At 37.0% G+C, this 17,708-nt stretch overlaps 1 protein-coding gene across 5 annotated transcripts in view; it reads left to right on the top strand.

Annotated features, from left to right (window-relative positions):
• The window catches only part of TAFA2 (TAFA chemokine like family member 2), a 483,266-nt gene that overhangs the window by 297,792 nt on the left and 167,766 nt on the right, over nt 1–17,708 (top strand). For all 5 annotated transcript variants that reach the window (XM_082742525.1, XM_082742527.1, XM_082742528.1 and 2 more), the window contains exon 2: nt 15,217–15,323. In XM_082742525.1, the coding sequence (XP_082598651.1) occupies nt 15,218–15,323 (106 nt within the window). In that variant the 5' untranslated portion in view covers nt 15,217. The remainder of the gene's footprint in view (nt 1–15,216; nt 15,324–17,708) is intronic.

Below are 17,708 nucleotides of genomic sequence, written 5' to 3'. Positions count from 1 at the left end.
TGGGATAACCAAACTTAAAATTAAAAGAACATTTATAGTGTTTCTTTAATTTATTAATTTATTTATGCCATAAATATTTATTCTGTACCAATTCTGTGACCAGAAGCATCATAAGTGCTGCGGATAAACCAGTGAAATAGAAAAAGCCTAGATTCCTGCTCTTGTAGAGTTTGTGTTCTAGTAGGGGGGAGAGGGAAAATAAAAAGTAAATAGATAAACATTATGATTTCAAATAGTGTTCCGTGCCATGAAGAAAGTGAGTGTCGCTATATGCTAGAGCTGATGAGCCAAACTATTCCCATTATGACTCTTGCTGTATTATGGTTTTTCTTTATTTTCACTGTGAGAAGACACACATAACTTAATTTTTATTAATTTTAATCATTTTAAGGGTATAATTCAGTAGAATTAAGTACATTCACAACATTGTACAACTGTGACCACTATCAATTTCTAGAACTTTTTCATCATCCCAAACAGAAACTCTTTATCCATTAAATAGTAACCCTTAATTTCTGCCCCCACCTCTGATCCTGGAAACCTCTCTTCTACTTTCGGTGTTTATGATTTTGCCTATTCTAGATATCTCACATTGGTGGAATAATATTTGTACCTTGGCTTCTGACTTATTCTACTTAACATGTTTTTACATCCATGCTGTAGTATGTCTCAGAATTCCATTCCTCTTTAAGGACCGATAATAGTCTATTGAATATACACACCACAATGTTTGTCCTTTGACAATATTCCCTATCTTGACATGATTTGGTTATGGGTCTAGTTTGCAGAATACTTCACAAAGCACTTTAATATCCATGATACATGGCAAGAAGAGTGTTAATTTAGGGATTATTGGTTAAATTGCTGTAAGATCATCGTGGTATCTAGCACATTTTTTTTGTGTAATATTCTATCTGATGTGTCTTGAATTCCGGTTCCCAAAAATGAAGTGAGGGTATGTAAATTGGGAGGCAGTTAGGTCCGTAGTTTTCAATAGGTATGAAATGACAATGGCTGTAGTTCAGATCGGTCTGACTCCCCTAATGTAGGACTTTACTCAGTGAATTTGGAGTATTTTTTGAAAATAGATTCAGGTAATCAGCTTCTACCTCCACCTTGGGACATGATTTGACAATCTAGTAAGTCTCACTGTTGGGAGAATTTCTCAAGATGAACATTTAACCCCTGACTTCTGTTTTGTAGTGTGATTGCATCCTGCTGGGAACATACCAGCTCTGTGACTGAGAAAACCAAATTTTTCCGTAAGGAAAACGTTAGGGACAGTTAGAAACAATTGATGTTGGGTAAAGTAGAGTTAGAGCCTGTTAAATGATTGATGTTATTCAGCAAAGGAAGCCCTAAATACTGGGAAGTGTAAAAACATAAGATTTAAGAAGGGGCTGAAATCTTGTTGTAAAAGGAACAAACCAGAAAGCAATACTTTGTAGAGCTTACTGTGGAGACAGAGGTTTATAGAGCATGGTGGTTGCTGCTTTGATTCTTAATCAATTGAGTTCACAGGTGTTTAAGCTATTAACTGAAAACTGAGCATGGTGCTTTGCTATATTAAAATCTGATAATGTTCCACTCTTCCCTCAGAAGGAGCTCATTAAGATACATGAAGTGTTATACAAATACCGAACACAAGGGGTGTCTAGAAAATGCAGTTAGTGTCATCCCAGTGTCGTCATCTTTTTCATCATACATTGTAAAGTTGATGTGCTTGGAGTTTACATACGTGGTTGTCCAAAAATCTTGGCTAAAGAATTATTCTTAGAGCAAAGGGTGGATTCTGGTGAGCTCTTGATTAAACATCCTTTTCTTGGACCTCTTTCTGTTTGTTTCTTTTGAGGATGTAGAGTGGCATGCCTTTCAACACAGAGCTGTGATTGTCTCTTTCATGGTTTGTTTGTTAATTTTGTTGATGAGGTGGAAATGTGTTAATATTGGGGCTCTTGCAGGGATGGTTAGATGAGGAGAGGCCCTCACTGATACAATTTTAGCCTTTCTGTTCCCTTACCTCCCAGAAGGTTTTATGTTGAGAGGAAGGTCTCTGTTGTAATGGCTTTTTGGTAAAGGTGTGTTATTCTTCTGAATGTGAGAATATGTGTCCTTCTTGGACCACAAACTTTATCTTAACAAGAAACCCTTGGGACGCCAAGGGTGGTTCAGTCAGTTAAACATCTGTCTTCTGCTCAGGTCATGATCCCCAGGGTCCTGTGATGGACCCAGCATCGTGCTCCTTGCTCAGCGGAAGTCTGCCTGCTGCTCCCCTTGCTTGTGTTCATGTTCTCCTTCTCTCTCTCTGTCAAATAAATCAACAAAATCTTAAAAAAAAAAACTTAAAGATTAATTTTTTTCATTATTTTCACTCTTGCACTCCTTTGCTAGCATAAGGGAGAAGGAACTGAGGTGGAGTAAATTTTTTCTGTGGCCTCATTTCCCAAGAGAACAAGTCCACTACAGTAAAAGGAAAAAAATTCTTAAAAAATTTTTTTAAAATTTTTAATAAACATATAATCTATATTTAGCCCCAGGGGTACAGGTCTGTGAATCACCAGGTTTACACACTTCACAGTTACTCACCACAGCACACACCCCCCAATGTCCCCAACCCCATCACCCTCTCTCTATCCCCCTCCACCCAACCCCCATCAGTTTGTTTTGTGACATTAAGAGTCTCTTATGGTTTGTCTCCCTCTCAACCCCATCTTGTTCCATTTATTCAAGGAAAAAAATTCTTAAGTAATCCTAGGGATCATAGAGTAGACAAAAAATTAGAACTGATTTCATGACTATAAATTATTTGCTTTATTAGTTATATAAGTTTTATTAAATAAGGAAAGGAAATACTTTATTATGAACCCTGTATGTGAACCTTAAGATGTATGTGCAGAGCTGGCTCTGTTTTTACCATAAATACCCACAAAATTAAATGGTAGGCTTGTGATTTAGCCACATATGATTGAAAGTTTTCTTTATTATTCTATTTGATGATACCCTACCCAACAATTATGAGATGTAGCCATCTCTGTATCATTCAGGAGGGGATGCTTTGTGACTTGTCTACATATTGCCTGTTTCCCACTACTTGTTCCTAGCCATAGTGTAGCATAGAGTCATTGCTCTAAGAGGGCAGGAGGAGGCAAATCTAAATTGTCCTGGTTGTTGACATTTTTCTCTGAAGTTTTTATAAGAGAAGAGATTGAATATGAAATAAAGCTTTGTGCTGTCTAGATTTCATTTATCCAGCCTCTTCCTTATAAACATCATCAGTGCACCATCATTTGGTGGTATACATGCATTTTACATTAAATGGTATAAGCTAGGTTTATTTACAATTAAATGGCTTTATTACATTTTAAGTTTTAACTCAATTACCCTCAAATTTACTTACGACTTATTGTTTGATATCATATACTGCTTGTTACAGGTGGTTCAGTATGAAATCTCACTTTGATCATACCATGTAACTAACTATACTGTCTTTTGTTTATTTTTAACTTAGGAAATACAGATTTGGATCCCCAAAACAATAGTCCATAATTTTAAAAAATCAATAAACAAATGGTAACAATAGGGACGCTGAATATCAAACAGAAATGAAGAGAAAGTATGTAGCTCAAGATTATATGGTAATGTGCAAAGACCCATGAAATTTAGGTTTGACGGACACACTACCCTCAAACTGTCTAAAACCACTGAGAAAGGAGTAAATCCTTGATCAAGACATGTAAAAATGAAGGACACATCTTTAGTACTGGCCTCTTCATGGTCTTGTGGTACCAATCATCTGGATATGGAGATCAGCCAACTGGCTTTTTCTTATTTAATGAAGAGTTAATCAAGAAGACTTTTAAATGACTACTGTATTGTAGCAAGCATTTATAGACTGCTTGGTATGTATCAGGATCTGTGCTTAAAACTTTACATAAATGAACTCATTTACCTTCCCAACAGTTCTTTGAGGCAGTTATTATTATTATTATCCACATACTATGGAAGAGGAAATGGAGGCTTTGTGAAATTAAACGGCATGTCTCTAAGAGCTAGTAGGTAGCCAATTCTTGACCTCCATGTCTGACTTCAAACATGCTCTTAACTGCCATACTATACTAACTATGCTACATTTTTAACCATATAAGCAATTGAGAATCTTCAAAATTGGCTAGCAGAATTGCAGCTGAATTGAAGAAATAGATTTTAGTCACTTCTTGAGTCTGTATGCAAAGAATAGTCAGAAAGCAAATAAAAGTTTCATTATTTTTCATCTTCTCTAAAATTCTAATCTTGTTTTTTTTCTTTAGAGAAGCATGTTTCCATTTAGAAGTGAATGCTAGTTTCTTGCTTAAAATAATATTTTAAGTGAACTGAAAACAAGCATAGTCAACAAGTTTGGCAACTAGTATTACAGGACAGCTAGTTAAATGTGAATTTCAGATAAAACTGATTGGGGTTAATTTCCAAAATATATAGAACTTCTACAACCATGATCAGGGGGAAAAAAAAAAAAAAGATTAAAAATTGGATAGAGGGTTGGGGCGCCTGGGTGGCTCAGTGGGTTAAGCCGCTGCCTTCGGCTCAGGTCATGATCTCAGGGTCCTGCTATCGAGTCCCGCATCCGGCTCTCTGCTCAGCAGGGAGCCCGCTTCCTCCTCTCTCTCTATCTGCCTGCCTCTCTGCCTACTTGTGATCTCTCTCTGTCAAATAAATAAATAAAATCTTTAAAAAAAATGGATAGAGGCTCTCAATAGATATTTTTCCAAAGGAGATATACAAATGGCCAGTAGATACATGAAACGGTGTTCAGTATCTCTCATCATCAGGATAATACAAATCAAAACCACAATGAGATGTCACCTCCCATATCTTAGGATGGCTATCATAAACAACAATAAATAATAATGTGGAGAAATCAGAACTGCTGTATACTGTTGGTGGGAATGTAAAATACTGCAACCAGGACAGGTAACAGTACGACAGTCCCTCAAGTGAAAAACAGAGCTAGCAAAAGATTCAGCTCTTCTGGAAAAATATTCAAAAGAACTGAGATCAGGATCAAAGAGGTATCTGTATTCCCATGTTCATTACAGAATTACTCACGATTGCCACAGTATGAGAACCACCCAAATATCCACCGACAGGTGAATGGATAAAGCAAATATGGTATGCACATACAATGGAATATTCTTCAACTGTAGGAAGGAAGGAAATCTTGCCATTTGCAACAACATGGATGGGCCTGAAAGACATTCTGCTAAGTCAAATAAGTTACCCGAAGACAAATATTGCATTCCATTCATATGAAGTATCTAAAACAGTCAGATTTATAGAAGCAGAAAATACAATCCTGGTTGCTGGGGGTAGGGAGAGGAAGAAATGAGGGAGTTGTTGTTCAGTGATTATAAAATTCAGTTATGGAAGAGAAGTTGTAGAGATCTGCTGTACAACACAGTGCATGTAGTTACCAATATGGTGTTGGGCACTTCAAAATTTATCAAGAGGGTAGATCTCATGTTAAGTATTCTTAACACACACACACACACACACACACACACACACCCAGCAAAGGGACACAAGGAAACTCTTGGGGGTGATGGATACATGTATACTTTGATAATGGTGATGGTTCCCATGTGTTTCCTTGTCCAAATGCATCAAATTGTGTACATTCAATATGTGCACTATTTTTATATATCATAAATATTTCAACCTGTATAAAAGATAAATTCTAATTTAAATTGACATTTTATATTTTATATGACAACAATAACTAAAGTTGCCTTTCCTGGTGTAGCAATTCCATTAGGTCTCATCTCTGGTAGTATCTGGTAGATACTGGACAGTTAATTCTGGAAGTGCAAACTCACCTTTCATCACTTTCATCAGTATGTATAAATGATAAAAGGTGTGTCATGTAAAGATTGGTCATTTTATTTATAGCCCACAGTAAAGAGATACAATAGTATTTCCTTTATCTAGTGTTCTGGCACTTAGGTGATTAAAAAAAAATTCTGGATAACCAAGAGCTGGCACTTCATTTTAGCCTTTTTCAAGGCACACCTGTTTAAAATGCATCTTGTACTTGTGAGACCCATCACAGAGTGTGGAGCATTGTTTGACCACTCTCTCAATAAGGACTGAGCCAGTGGGCAGATCTGGATTCAAGACCCCATGGCCACTTAGGTCTTGTCTTCAAATTATTCTTCCAGATTCTAATGCGTACTCTGAGGACATTAAGGCATGCAGAGCTTAGTTTAAAGAGTTATTGTGAGGAGCCAATGATACATTAAAGAAGCCAATATATTTTAAGCCAGTACATTTAAAACTGTAAAAATGTATATAACAATATTAGTAACTTCAGTTAGCATGCTGAGCTCTCCCTGTCTCTACGGGCATTTGAGAAATATTTGTCCTTACACCTAATGGTCTGAGAATACTGTGTATTTATAGATCTGATGTCTCTTCTCTGTTATCCCTGCATCACTATTCATTTTGCAGAACCATGCGAAATCTCTGTTCATTAGCTTGCCTCCATATTTAGCCTGTTGCTTAATATTCTCACATTTTAATTCTGTAGATTTAGGATAAATTCCTAAAGTAGGTTCACTTCTCACCTATGACTAAAACATATGGGGTCTTTTATTTGTTGTTCAAAGACATTTTTTATTTCCCACTCATTCCTGGCCAGAAGGCCATGCTCCAATTATTAATAATATAATAGCTACAGTTTTGGTGTCTATTCTTTTCTGGTTTGTGAAAGATACTTTATATATATTGTTTTTATTTCTTACAACAATCTCGCCAATATGTCATAGCATTCTTGCATTCCATATCTGGGCATTGAGACTCAGATAAGTGGATTTATCAAGTTTAGTCGTGTGTTAGAGCCAATATAATACTCAGGCAGGCATTTCTGACATCTAAGCCTATGCATGCTCTGTGAGAAGGACCTTAGAAGGAAGAGTAACACCTCTGACTTATCACGTATCTTTTATTAAGTTCAAACTCACATGATTTCTTGTTTATTATAGTGGTGTTGCTGCTTGAGAAAATAGTGACATTCCCATTTTATAGATAGAAAAGGAGAACAAGTGATTCTGGTGTAATAACGGATGCAAAACAGTGCAGGTGTCTTTCTGGTGCTCTTAGGCATCTCAGGTGATTGATTTATTTTGTTTTACAGCTTTTTGTCTGTTCAGGCTATTAGAGATTGGAGCTTAATTATTAGATTTCTGTTTCCTGTCATTATGGTCTATGGTCTTGGCAAAAGCATTTGGAAAAAATAAATACTTTGGATTTACATTGCTAAGCATAAAGCAGAAGTACTCTCTAGGTTTTTATATCAACCCAAATTGCAGTATTTTGGCAAAATGAATGGAAATATAAAATTTGGGTGAAGGAGGAAAGCAGTTGTGGTTCTTAAATGAAGCTTGTATTTGTTACCAGGCAAGCCTTGGGAAGAAACCCCTGGAGCTTTCTTTGGCTAAATCTCCAGGGTTGAGTTAACTGGATAAAATCCCAAATGTAGATTCATCATAAAACACTTGATGTATCCAATAAAATGAAAAATTTAAAGCAAATGTTTTCATTCAGAAAGAGTTAAGAAACTGATTAATATTCCAAAATTTTTATTTTGAAGTTACCTAAGGAAATAGAAGCTAACCATATGTCAAATGGCTGGCATATGAAAATGTAACTCTCTAAACTTGTGATTATAGTTTATAAGATGGGAAGTCCAGATTCTAGTTGGTCAGCAGGGATATTTTAATTTAAACATATTTGGTAAGTGTGGCCTAAGTGCTATATTGTGATTGATATTGGATATAAGACATAAAATGAAAACAAAATATATAGGAATAATGAAAATGTCTAGAATCAACCACCTCTACTTCTGGATGATAAAACACATAGTATAAGATTATTGATAGAGATATATGATTGTCCCTTAAATTGGTTACTATATGTTCTTGCATATGCAAAGTACTTTAATCTTTAACCTCAATATAGGTATTTCTGCTTCCCTAAATATAATTGCTATTTCAGTAAATACCTTACTAGATAGAGTGATAGCATTTGTCATAAAATGCTAGTCAAGTTTGATGTGATTTTTGCATAAAACCAACAGTGTTATAAAATTGTGGTTCTAGACATTCTATTTAGTAGGGTTTTTCTTTTTTTTTAAATTTTTTTTTCCTTTTTTAAAATTTTTAAAAAAGATTTTATTTAGGGGCACCTGGGTGGCTCAGCGGGTTAAACCTCTGCCTTCGGCTCAGGTCATGATCCCAGGGTCCTGGGATCGAGCCCCATATCAGGCTCTCTATTCCTCAGGGAGCCTGCTTTCTCCTCTCTCTCTCTGCCTGCCTCTGCCTACTTGTGATCTCTGTCTGTCGAATAAATAAATAAAATCTTTAAAAACAAAACAAAACAAAACCAATCTTTATAAAAAAAAAGATTTTATTTATTTATTTGGTTGAGAGAGAGAGAGAGATGACAAGGAGGCAGAGAGGCAGGCAGAGAGATGGGGAAGCAGGCTTCCTGCTGAGCAGAGAGCCTGATGTGGGGCTCGATCCCAAGACCCTGAGACCACGACCTGAGCTGAAGGCAGAGGCTTAACCCACTGAGGCGCCCCCTTTTTAAAAAATTTTAAGTATTACAATTTATTACCTAACTGACAAATCTTCCCAAGTAATTAAGTAATACTTAAAACATATTTTTATTAACATGTAATGTATTATTAGCCCCAGGGGTACAGGTCTGTGAATCGCCAGGTTTACACACTTCACAGCACTCACCATAGCATTTACCTTCCCCAATGTCCGTAACCCAACCACCCTCTCCCTACCCCCCTCCGCCTGGCAACCCTCAGTTTGTTTTGTTGTTTTGTGAGATTAAGAGTTCCTTATGGTTTGTCTCCCTCCCAATCCCATCTTGTTTCATTTATTCTTCTCCTACCTCCTAGTGCCCCCATGTTGTCTCTCAACTTCCTCATATCAGGGAGATCATATGATAATTGTCTTTCTCTGATTGACTTATTTCACTAAACATGATACAGTAGGGTTTTTCTAATCACCTACCAGCAAAAAAAGAATAGTTTTGGAAGACACGCTTATTTCCGTATAAAATAAGAAAATTTAAAGTAATAATAAACAATAATAACATTCCGATAACAATATTGTAATAATAACTTATACTTGTAGAACGTGCAAGTGTAGAAACACTTTACTTCACACTCCGCCATCACTTATATCTTTACCTTTTCTCTTCCTTCTCACTCCTTCCCATTGCCTTGTTCAAATCTCTCTGGCTACCACTCTATCTTTACTTCTCATCTCTGCATGTTTCTTGAGAGAGCAGTCTGGTCTCTGATTCCCTTTCCTTGTGTCCTGCTCAGTCTGCTTCTTTCCTCATCTCCTCTCACTCCACTACTGTGTACACTGTTCTTGCCATCGGCATTCCTAGTTGCTGAATATGATAGCAATTTAATTTTTTAACCTAGAAGTAATGAAAGTTCTTCATTAAAAGGATTCATTTCTTTTGTTCTGATTATAAAATCATTGCACTTTTCTTCCTTCATTGAACAGGTATTAATTAATGTTCTATGATGTAGATATTCTTTGTGGTAGAGCAGTGACTAATAGACAGGACCTGCCCTCATGGAAATTACATTTTAATGGGAAAAAAAAGGAAATAAACTCTCATCACGTATAAATAAGTGAATAAGATAACTTCAGATTATAACAAATGGAGCAAATTCTATAGGAGAGTGGGAGCAAGAGAGAGCGTGGGGTGGCTTTCTCCTGACTCCCAAGGGCCAGCAGGTCAGGAGGCACTCTGTGCATGTAATCATAAACAGAAGCTCACTGTGCAAAGTGGAGGCTCTAAGGCAGAGCTAGCAGTTAGTGTAAGGTGTAGAACAAGCTTGGCATGAGGGTGTTGGTTTGCACCCTTGGGAGTTGCCTGGGTGAAATCTACAAGTGGCTCCCATTCTTGGAGGGTGAGGAGAAACTGAAGAGAGAGGGAGGCTGTCCCAGATTGGTAGGTGGCAGATTTAATAAACAAAGGAACTTATATATGAGGCTTGTCTTGGGTGGCCACAAGCAGAGTAGATCTCTGTACCCACCCACCAGACTCTTAAAAGGATACAAAGGGTCCTTAATGGGGTTCAGTCACATATACCATTCCAGATGACCTCAACAGCACCTTGCGCTCTCAAGAGTTTGTCCTTGAAACAGCTCCCACTATATAAATGGTGGACAGAATGTATATTCCAAAGATAGGGGAGGGATTGAGGGGCCTTCGGTTGTCTGAATCCAGCTCATAGGTGAATGATGAGTCACGTCCTCTCAGTGACCTCTCCCCACAGAGGGACAGAGCGAAGGCTAGTGTGGCTGCACTGTAGGGAAGGAAGGAAACAGGAATGTGAAGTGAGGTCAGAGAGGCCAAGATGGGGCAGGGGAGGGCAAACGAGGTTGAGTTTTCTTTTCAGTAAGAAATTTAGATTTTACTTTTGTTTTAATAAGTAAGTAAATTCTGGGATTTAAAGAAAGGAGTAGGGTGCAGTAATAAAATCTGATTTAAATTTTGTAACATCATTCTGGTCCCTGTGAGGAGAAAATTGTGTTCTCAATTGCAGCATTCCACCTCAGGGTAAATTCCTATACTAGGTTGTGGTGTTAAAGCCCCTGCCAACACTGTGTTGTTATAAATATTAGATCCATGTAGAGGAGACTCCTAAAGAGACCTTTATATATATTGTCTTGTGTGGCTTTTATTACCACCGAAGTGTCTTATGCCTAAGAGCTTTGCTCGAGTGGTTGGATTCTAGATGCCCCCATTACTCCCCTTTTCCTCCCGTCTTCTCCTGTTTAGCTCAGCTAAACTTACTTTCTGTTTTTATGGGGAAATGATTGATCTAGTAGCATCATTGTTTTTCAGTCCTTATTTACAGTTAAATGCATGTTTCACATCGGTGGGGAGGCACAGGGTTTCACAATCATTCAGAAGACTGAATCTCAGAGAATATAACTGAAATACATCACACAAAAGAAAGGAGTGGGAGAAAGTCTGAAGGTTTAATTGTCAGTCTTCTACGTTGGTGACTTTTCAACATCCTTCCCTGCCAAGGTTACCATTGCTCAGTTATCCTGTTTGCCTTGTGCTCCTTGCAAGCTGTGGCTGCTTGAGGAGCAATTTCAAGGTTTTGTCCTCTGTGTTATTTATCCTTCAGTTTCAGATTTTGTTGTTAAAGAAGTCATTTACATTTTGTCATTTTTACAGACGAATGGGACAATTCTGATAGTGCACTTGGCCCTTGACTGTGGTAGACATATTTAAATGGGGTCTCTTGGTTACACACTGAATATTGAGTGAATGCCCCCTCCTCTGTGTTCTCATAGAGGGTCAGGAATAAATGGACCATTCAGCTTTTCTCCTTTTTGATAATGTGCCTTTGTTGAAAGCTCCCCTTCACTCCATTACACTTCAGTTTGCTCAAACTCTATTGTTATTTAAAAATCAATTGGAATAAAACACACTCCAGATTGGATTCCTCCCTTTTTCTTCCTTTCTGGTCTCCCCCTACCCTACCACTTTCTCAAATTCTTCTTTTTGTTTGTCCTTTCCTAACTTTAATCCTAAAGAAATGAAACATACTTGTCTCCTCCTCCCGTTGACAACCACACAGTATATTTGGCTCTAAGGTTCCACTACAGCAAAGAATCATTTTCCAGTTACTAAAACTGACCCTTGGGTCAGACCCGAGGTATTCACAAATGTATGAAGCACAGTCCCTCTTCAGGAATCTTAGATGACAGTGAGGGTTGGAGATAAGTAAATGAAAATTATCGTAGTGTGGCACGTGGCTGGTGTGCATAAAGAGGGGCGCTCAACCTGGTCCTAAACAAATCTGGAGGGACTTCTGGCCTGCATCTTGAACAGTGAATAGAAGCTAGCATTAATGAGAGTGGATTGGGGGATGGAGTGAATGGCTGATACGTTTCAAGTGACGTGGAAGTGAGATTAAGCCAGATGACATTGAGGAAGCGTAGTGAATTTAAAACACAGACTGTGAGTATGTATGGAGAGGGAGATGGGGAAGAGAGGCAGATAATAAGATTAGAGATAATTAAAAAAATGTTTAACTTTGGTTCAGGTGTTTCTTTTTTTATATCTTGCTGAAGTTAAGGGTCTTTCCTTCTGTAGGAAAGGGGGAACTTGTGAAGGTGTTAATTGTATAAAGGATGTCCCATGATCACAGTTACATATTTGGCTACACTGTATCCTATTCAGTCAACAGTATTAGGCACTTTTTGAATACTCAATACTACAAATGTAATCATAAAAAGGGCAGACCCAGACTTGTCTTTAGTTCCAGAAGCTGACAGTACTGACTGTAAGAAGTCCAGCTAAGAGGCTGTGGCCCATGAGAGATTTTGGTGGTCTGAATTGAAGTATCTCAGAAGGGATGAAAGCAAGTGTGTATGTTTAAGAGATATTCAGGAAATAGTGCTAAAGAAGATAGTAATTGATTGGAGGGGATGGGAGAGGGGTCTCTACACATTTCCACTTGAACTGTATTCCCCTTCCTTTCTTAGTTTGACAGCCTGGTGACTTTGTGGGTGTTTCCATTTGCAGATGTCTAGTTATCAGTATGACCAGCTGTCAGTTCTGTCATCCCATTTGGTGGGTGCACAGTGATATGGAAAATACAATGGGTCATTGACCTTGTAGCAGAGGCCATTTGCTATGGAAAAGCTATTATCAGGAATTATGTTAAGCAGTTCTTCTTGTCAGATGAGTTTTGCTAAACTATTCATTTTGCTATATGATATGCAGTACAATAAGTTTGCAGGGATCGAATGTAGAGTGGGGAGGCAAGATAGCTAAAAAAAATGTTAGAAAAAGTAGAATCTCAGAACAAAACTAGTACTAAGAGTGCTGAGAGGAAACAAAGGCTACATAATGGATTATGTAAAATGAGTATTTAGTTTTCTGAGAGAGAGTACAAAACCAGATTATTTCCCTCAGAGGATTCCTGAGAACACTAGTATCGTGGGTTACTCTGTGGAGAAAGATTTCTGGAAATGCTGCACACTCAAATATGCCTCTTGTTAGAAGAGGATGTTTGTTGAAGCTAGAGTTAGACAAATACATTTGCCTCTCCTGCCATGTTGTTCACTAATACTGTATGAACATGCTGTGGAATTGATGCCTCACAGAATGCTCTGAGGGAAATGCTGGACTAACCAAGTGATGACTGTAGTAACAGTTAATGTTTATTGAGTGCTAATCATCTTCTGTGCATAGTGTTAAACTCTTTACGTGGACTTAGTCTTTATACTGACACTAGGAGGTGTAGATATTTATTATTATCCTCATTTTAGTGACAACAAAAATACTCTAAGTTATGAAGTAGTCTAAAGTAATATAGTCAGTAGGCAAGAAACTGGATTTTAAACCAAACAGTCTAATCTAAAAGATCAAACACTTATCCCTTTGTACATTGTCTTGACATGTCATAAGACTGAAGTTCATAGAGTACCTGGTCATTGTTGGTATGACCCAAACTCCTTACAATCTTCTTATGAATGGGACTGACCTTTCTCAAGGACCAAAGAAACATCCAATGACTGGAATGTTCTCTAATCTCATAGTCATTGAGCCCTTATGCATGCCAGTCAATAGATCAGTCATTTCACATGCATTATCCTGTATTATAGTAGAGGAAACTGAAGTAGGAGATCCAGAAATCGGTGCAGACTGGACTCAAATCGAAACCGTCAGACTTAGCAATTAGTCATGTTCTTAATCGTGTGACAATGTCTCCTCAAAATCTGAATTGGTGCACACAGCTTCTCCAGGCCAAGGAATTCTTGCATATATCTATACTAAAATATATAATTCATTTTTAATGCACTTACCCATATGAAAAACTCCTCATCAGAATTATACAAATTATAGCCATCATTGCTATCACTGAGTCAATTTTTAGAGATGGAATTTTGAAAGTAACAGTGTGAGAAGAAAGCTAATTTAGAGAATTCAAGAGGAAGAGGAATCAGACTAGGTCAGAAAGTGACCTCGTGAACCTGCCTTAGAGGTAAGGCAGGAGTCTCGAAGTCAAACAACAACAGAGTAAATGTGGATCGCATTTCTTCATGCTAGCATACGTCTCTGACCACCTTTTGGACTCTATCCCTAATCTGAGAAGGCACTAAGTGATGGGCATATATTTTATATACCTAATAAATAAATACAGATGAATTTTATTTTATATTAGTTTCACTTACCCCTTAGCAAAGTGGTAGTTAATATAAGGAATTTAGAATTATAGTAAAAATTCAAACCCAGAATTGCCTATCATTAAACATGACCATAGGCAAATTTCCAAATTTGATCTTTGAAAGAGAATGGACATACAAATACACACCATTTGTTGTTAAGAATATAAATATTGTCATGTAAAGTGCTAGAGAAAGTAGGTGCTGTGCTTTTATTATAGGTAACTATTATTATATTGGAACATTTCTTTGTTTTCCCAAGTTTTGTGAGTTCAACTTGAAAAGGTTTACTTCGTATTTTTCATTCTGCTTTTCCATTTTTCTCCTACTTCTGATAAAGTACAGAACAGTGGATTCCAACAATATTAAAACATCTGTGTGTTTCTAGTAGTGGCATTGTGAGAAGCAGTTGTACCAGGTGACTTTTTTTTTTTTTTTAAAGCACATTAGGAATAACAGATTTGAAATGAGTTTATTCTGGACAGGAATTCATTTAACACATTTTATCTAAACTGTTTGCTTTGACCATTTGACTTGGCATTGAAAAAGGAATCTTCTAGAAAAAAAGAGTAAGATAAAGTCACTTATTTAAAGATTATTCAAACAACTGTGCCTTGGATTTTGTGAATAAGTTAAATCTATATTTATATGGAGAAAAATGGTAATGTTTCCCAGTTGATTTAGGCTATTGTTAAGTGAATGAAGACTGACTGAGGTAGGACCTCTCTTATCTCCTGCATCATATCAAGGCACTTTGTTTGGAATACTTTTATTCTTTCTCTTCGGAATTTATACAGTAAACAGCATTTCAAATACAATAAATGCCATTTTCAGATGTTCAGGTGTTATGAAAGCTCTAAATGTAGCACAATTATAAAGAAAAAGCAGTGGTTTCATATACTTAGGGTTTTTATTATTTTTATTTTATTTGCAGGATGAGTAAGAGATACTTACAGAAAGCAACAAAAGGAAAGCTGCTAATAATAATATTTATTGTAACCTTGTGGGGGAAAGTTGTATCCAGTGCAAACCATCATAAAGGTAAGATCTTCTGCTTTTTTTCCCCCCTTCATCTCTCTGTGGAAAGTGAAAGATCTCCTTTAACACAGACTATCATGTTCTATCTTCACTGGTCTGTTAGTTTTACTAGGTACGGGCTCCCCCCGGTAATTCTCCTTAAGTAAAGATGCAGAGAGTTATCCTTTATATGGCTTTGATGGGGGAAGCGTGATTATTTCCAGGATTACTGCCATTTCTGAAAATAGTGTTCAAAGACTCTGCCTTTCCCTGTCACTTCCATTTTTAAGATATTGATGCTAAAATGTTCGATTGACATATAATAAACATGAGTTTCAAATTGCTAACAACCTGGGAATGAAAGTATCTTTACTGATCTGTGTCTTAATAATATGTATCTATGGAAATATCCCCTCTGTGCTTTTTGTGGATCGCATTTCTTCATGCTAGCGTACGTCTCTGCCCACCTTTTGGACTCTATCCCTAATGTGATATTCAGCAGGCTCAATTCAGAGCAGAGTGAGAATATTTGTTTTACACATATGTGTTAAGCCTGACAGTTCAGCCCTTTCTGTTCTCTTTCCTGAGCCAACGACTCTGTATAATGAATAGCCACCTTTTCCAAATGAATTAAAATGGGGGCTATTTCTGAACTGTTCCTACCACAATCAAGTATTCATAGCCTGACTAGTCAATTTAAGATTTTTCTGTGAAATATGATTTTACAATTCAATTTTCTGTCCTCTGTAAAGTCTACAGATAAGCAACTTTTAATTTTATTTTTTGGGGAAGAGGGAGTTTAGAGTGCCTTGAATTTTGTAATACTTAAAATAGTTACACATGTGCATTTAATTAGCATTACATGGAACATTAACACCAGGGAGAGGGAAGACGTGGTGTAAGGAAGTGATGGCTCTGAGGTAAAAGCTTTCCCCCTGTGTTTAAAACCAAAAAGAGACATCTTCCAAAGTAAGAGAATTTTATGAAGAGGCCTTTCATATTTCATATTCCTGTTTTCATCCCACAGTGTGTGTTTGTGCATGTGTATACATATAATATTAATTATGTCATAGGTCTATTCTAGAATTTTCTTTTCTTTAATACAGCATACTGATCCACAAATCCTCTTTGATAATTGTTATTCATGGAAAAATTAAAAAATGTCAAGGAGGACATTTTTCCCCATGCCTCTAAATCGGCAGCAATAGACCAAATCTAAGGACACAGTACTGTTAAATACTCACCTTTTAGTGAGACTTGGAAACTACTTGGGCTTAACAAGAGAAGACATACCATCCCTTCTGTGTTGGGTGGCCACTCCAGTGCCCTTTCCCAGCCTATAAAAGAACTGAGAGAAGTGGAGAGATTTATGGAACAGTAGGAATCACTCTGGTGAAGCAAGAGTTAATGGTAAAGATGCTTTCTCTGCTCCAAAGCCAAGTTATACAATTCATGCAAAATGCCCCTTTTGTTTTAAACTATTTTACGTTTAAAATAATAAGTATAATCTCACAAAGCAAACTGAGGGTTGCTGGGGGGAGGGGAGTTGGGAGAAGGGGGGTGGGGTTATGGACATTGGGGAGGGTATGTGCTTTGGTGAGTGCTGTGAAGTGTGTAAACCTGGTGATTCACAGACCTGTACCCCTGGGGATAAAAATATATGTTTATAAAAAATAAAAAATTAAAAAAAATAATAAGTATTATGCATATGTAAGTCATGTCCCTAAAATGAACAAGTAGTGCCTACTCACCACCCCATTTAGAAATGCAACAGTTTTAATACTCTGGAAACTGGCCGTGTCAGGCATTCTGATTTCATTCCTTTGTCTCTTTCCCCAGACAATCACTACACTTAAATTTTGTGATTATAATCCTTTGGCATTTATTTCTAATTTCACCATGTATTTATATATCCCCGAGTGGCATATTCCTTAATTATGACTGCTACTGAATTTTCATAATAGTATCATACTGTATTTTTCTGTTAATTTCCTACTTTGCCCAACAGGCACTTGTGGCATTCATTAGGGTTGATGGCATATAGCTATAGTTAATTCATTTTTACTGTTATTCCACATTTTATTGTATGAAGTCACCACAATTAATATTTTTATATTTTTGTACATGAACACTTGGTATTCCATGTTCCTGCCCTTATGAACAATGCTTCTATAAATATTCTTGCACTTTTCCCCTGGTGCACATCTATAAGAGTTTCTTGAGAACACATTCAGAGGAGCAAAATTGCTGGGACTTGGGGCGTGCATATCTTTAGTTTTGCCAGATAAGGCCAAATGGTTTTCCAAAGCGGTAGTACTAATAGAGTCTTCCAAGGTATTTTTTTTTTTTTTTTTTTTACCATATTTGTAATCTTGCTGTATGTGTAGATCTCTTTCCTTTCTGGGTGAA

Source organism: Mustela nivalis, assembly GCF_964662115.1.
Source record: "Mustela nivalis genome assembly, chromosome: 7".
Taxonomy (NCBI): domain Eukaryota; kingdom Metazoa; phylum Chordata; class Mammalia; order Carnivora; family Mustelidae; genus Mustela; species Mustela nivalis.
This window is presented reverse-complemented; position numbering and strand designations above follow the sequence as displayed.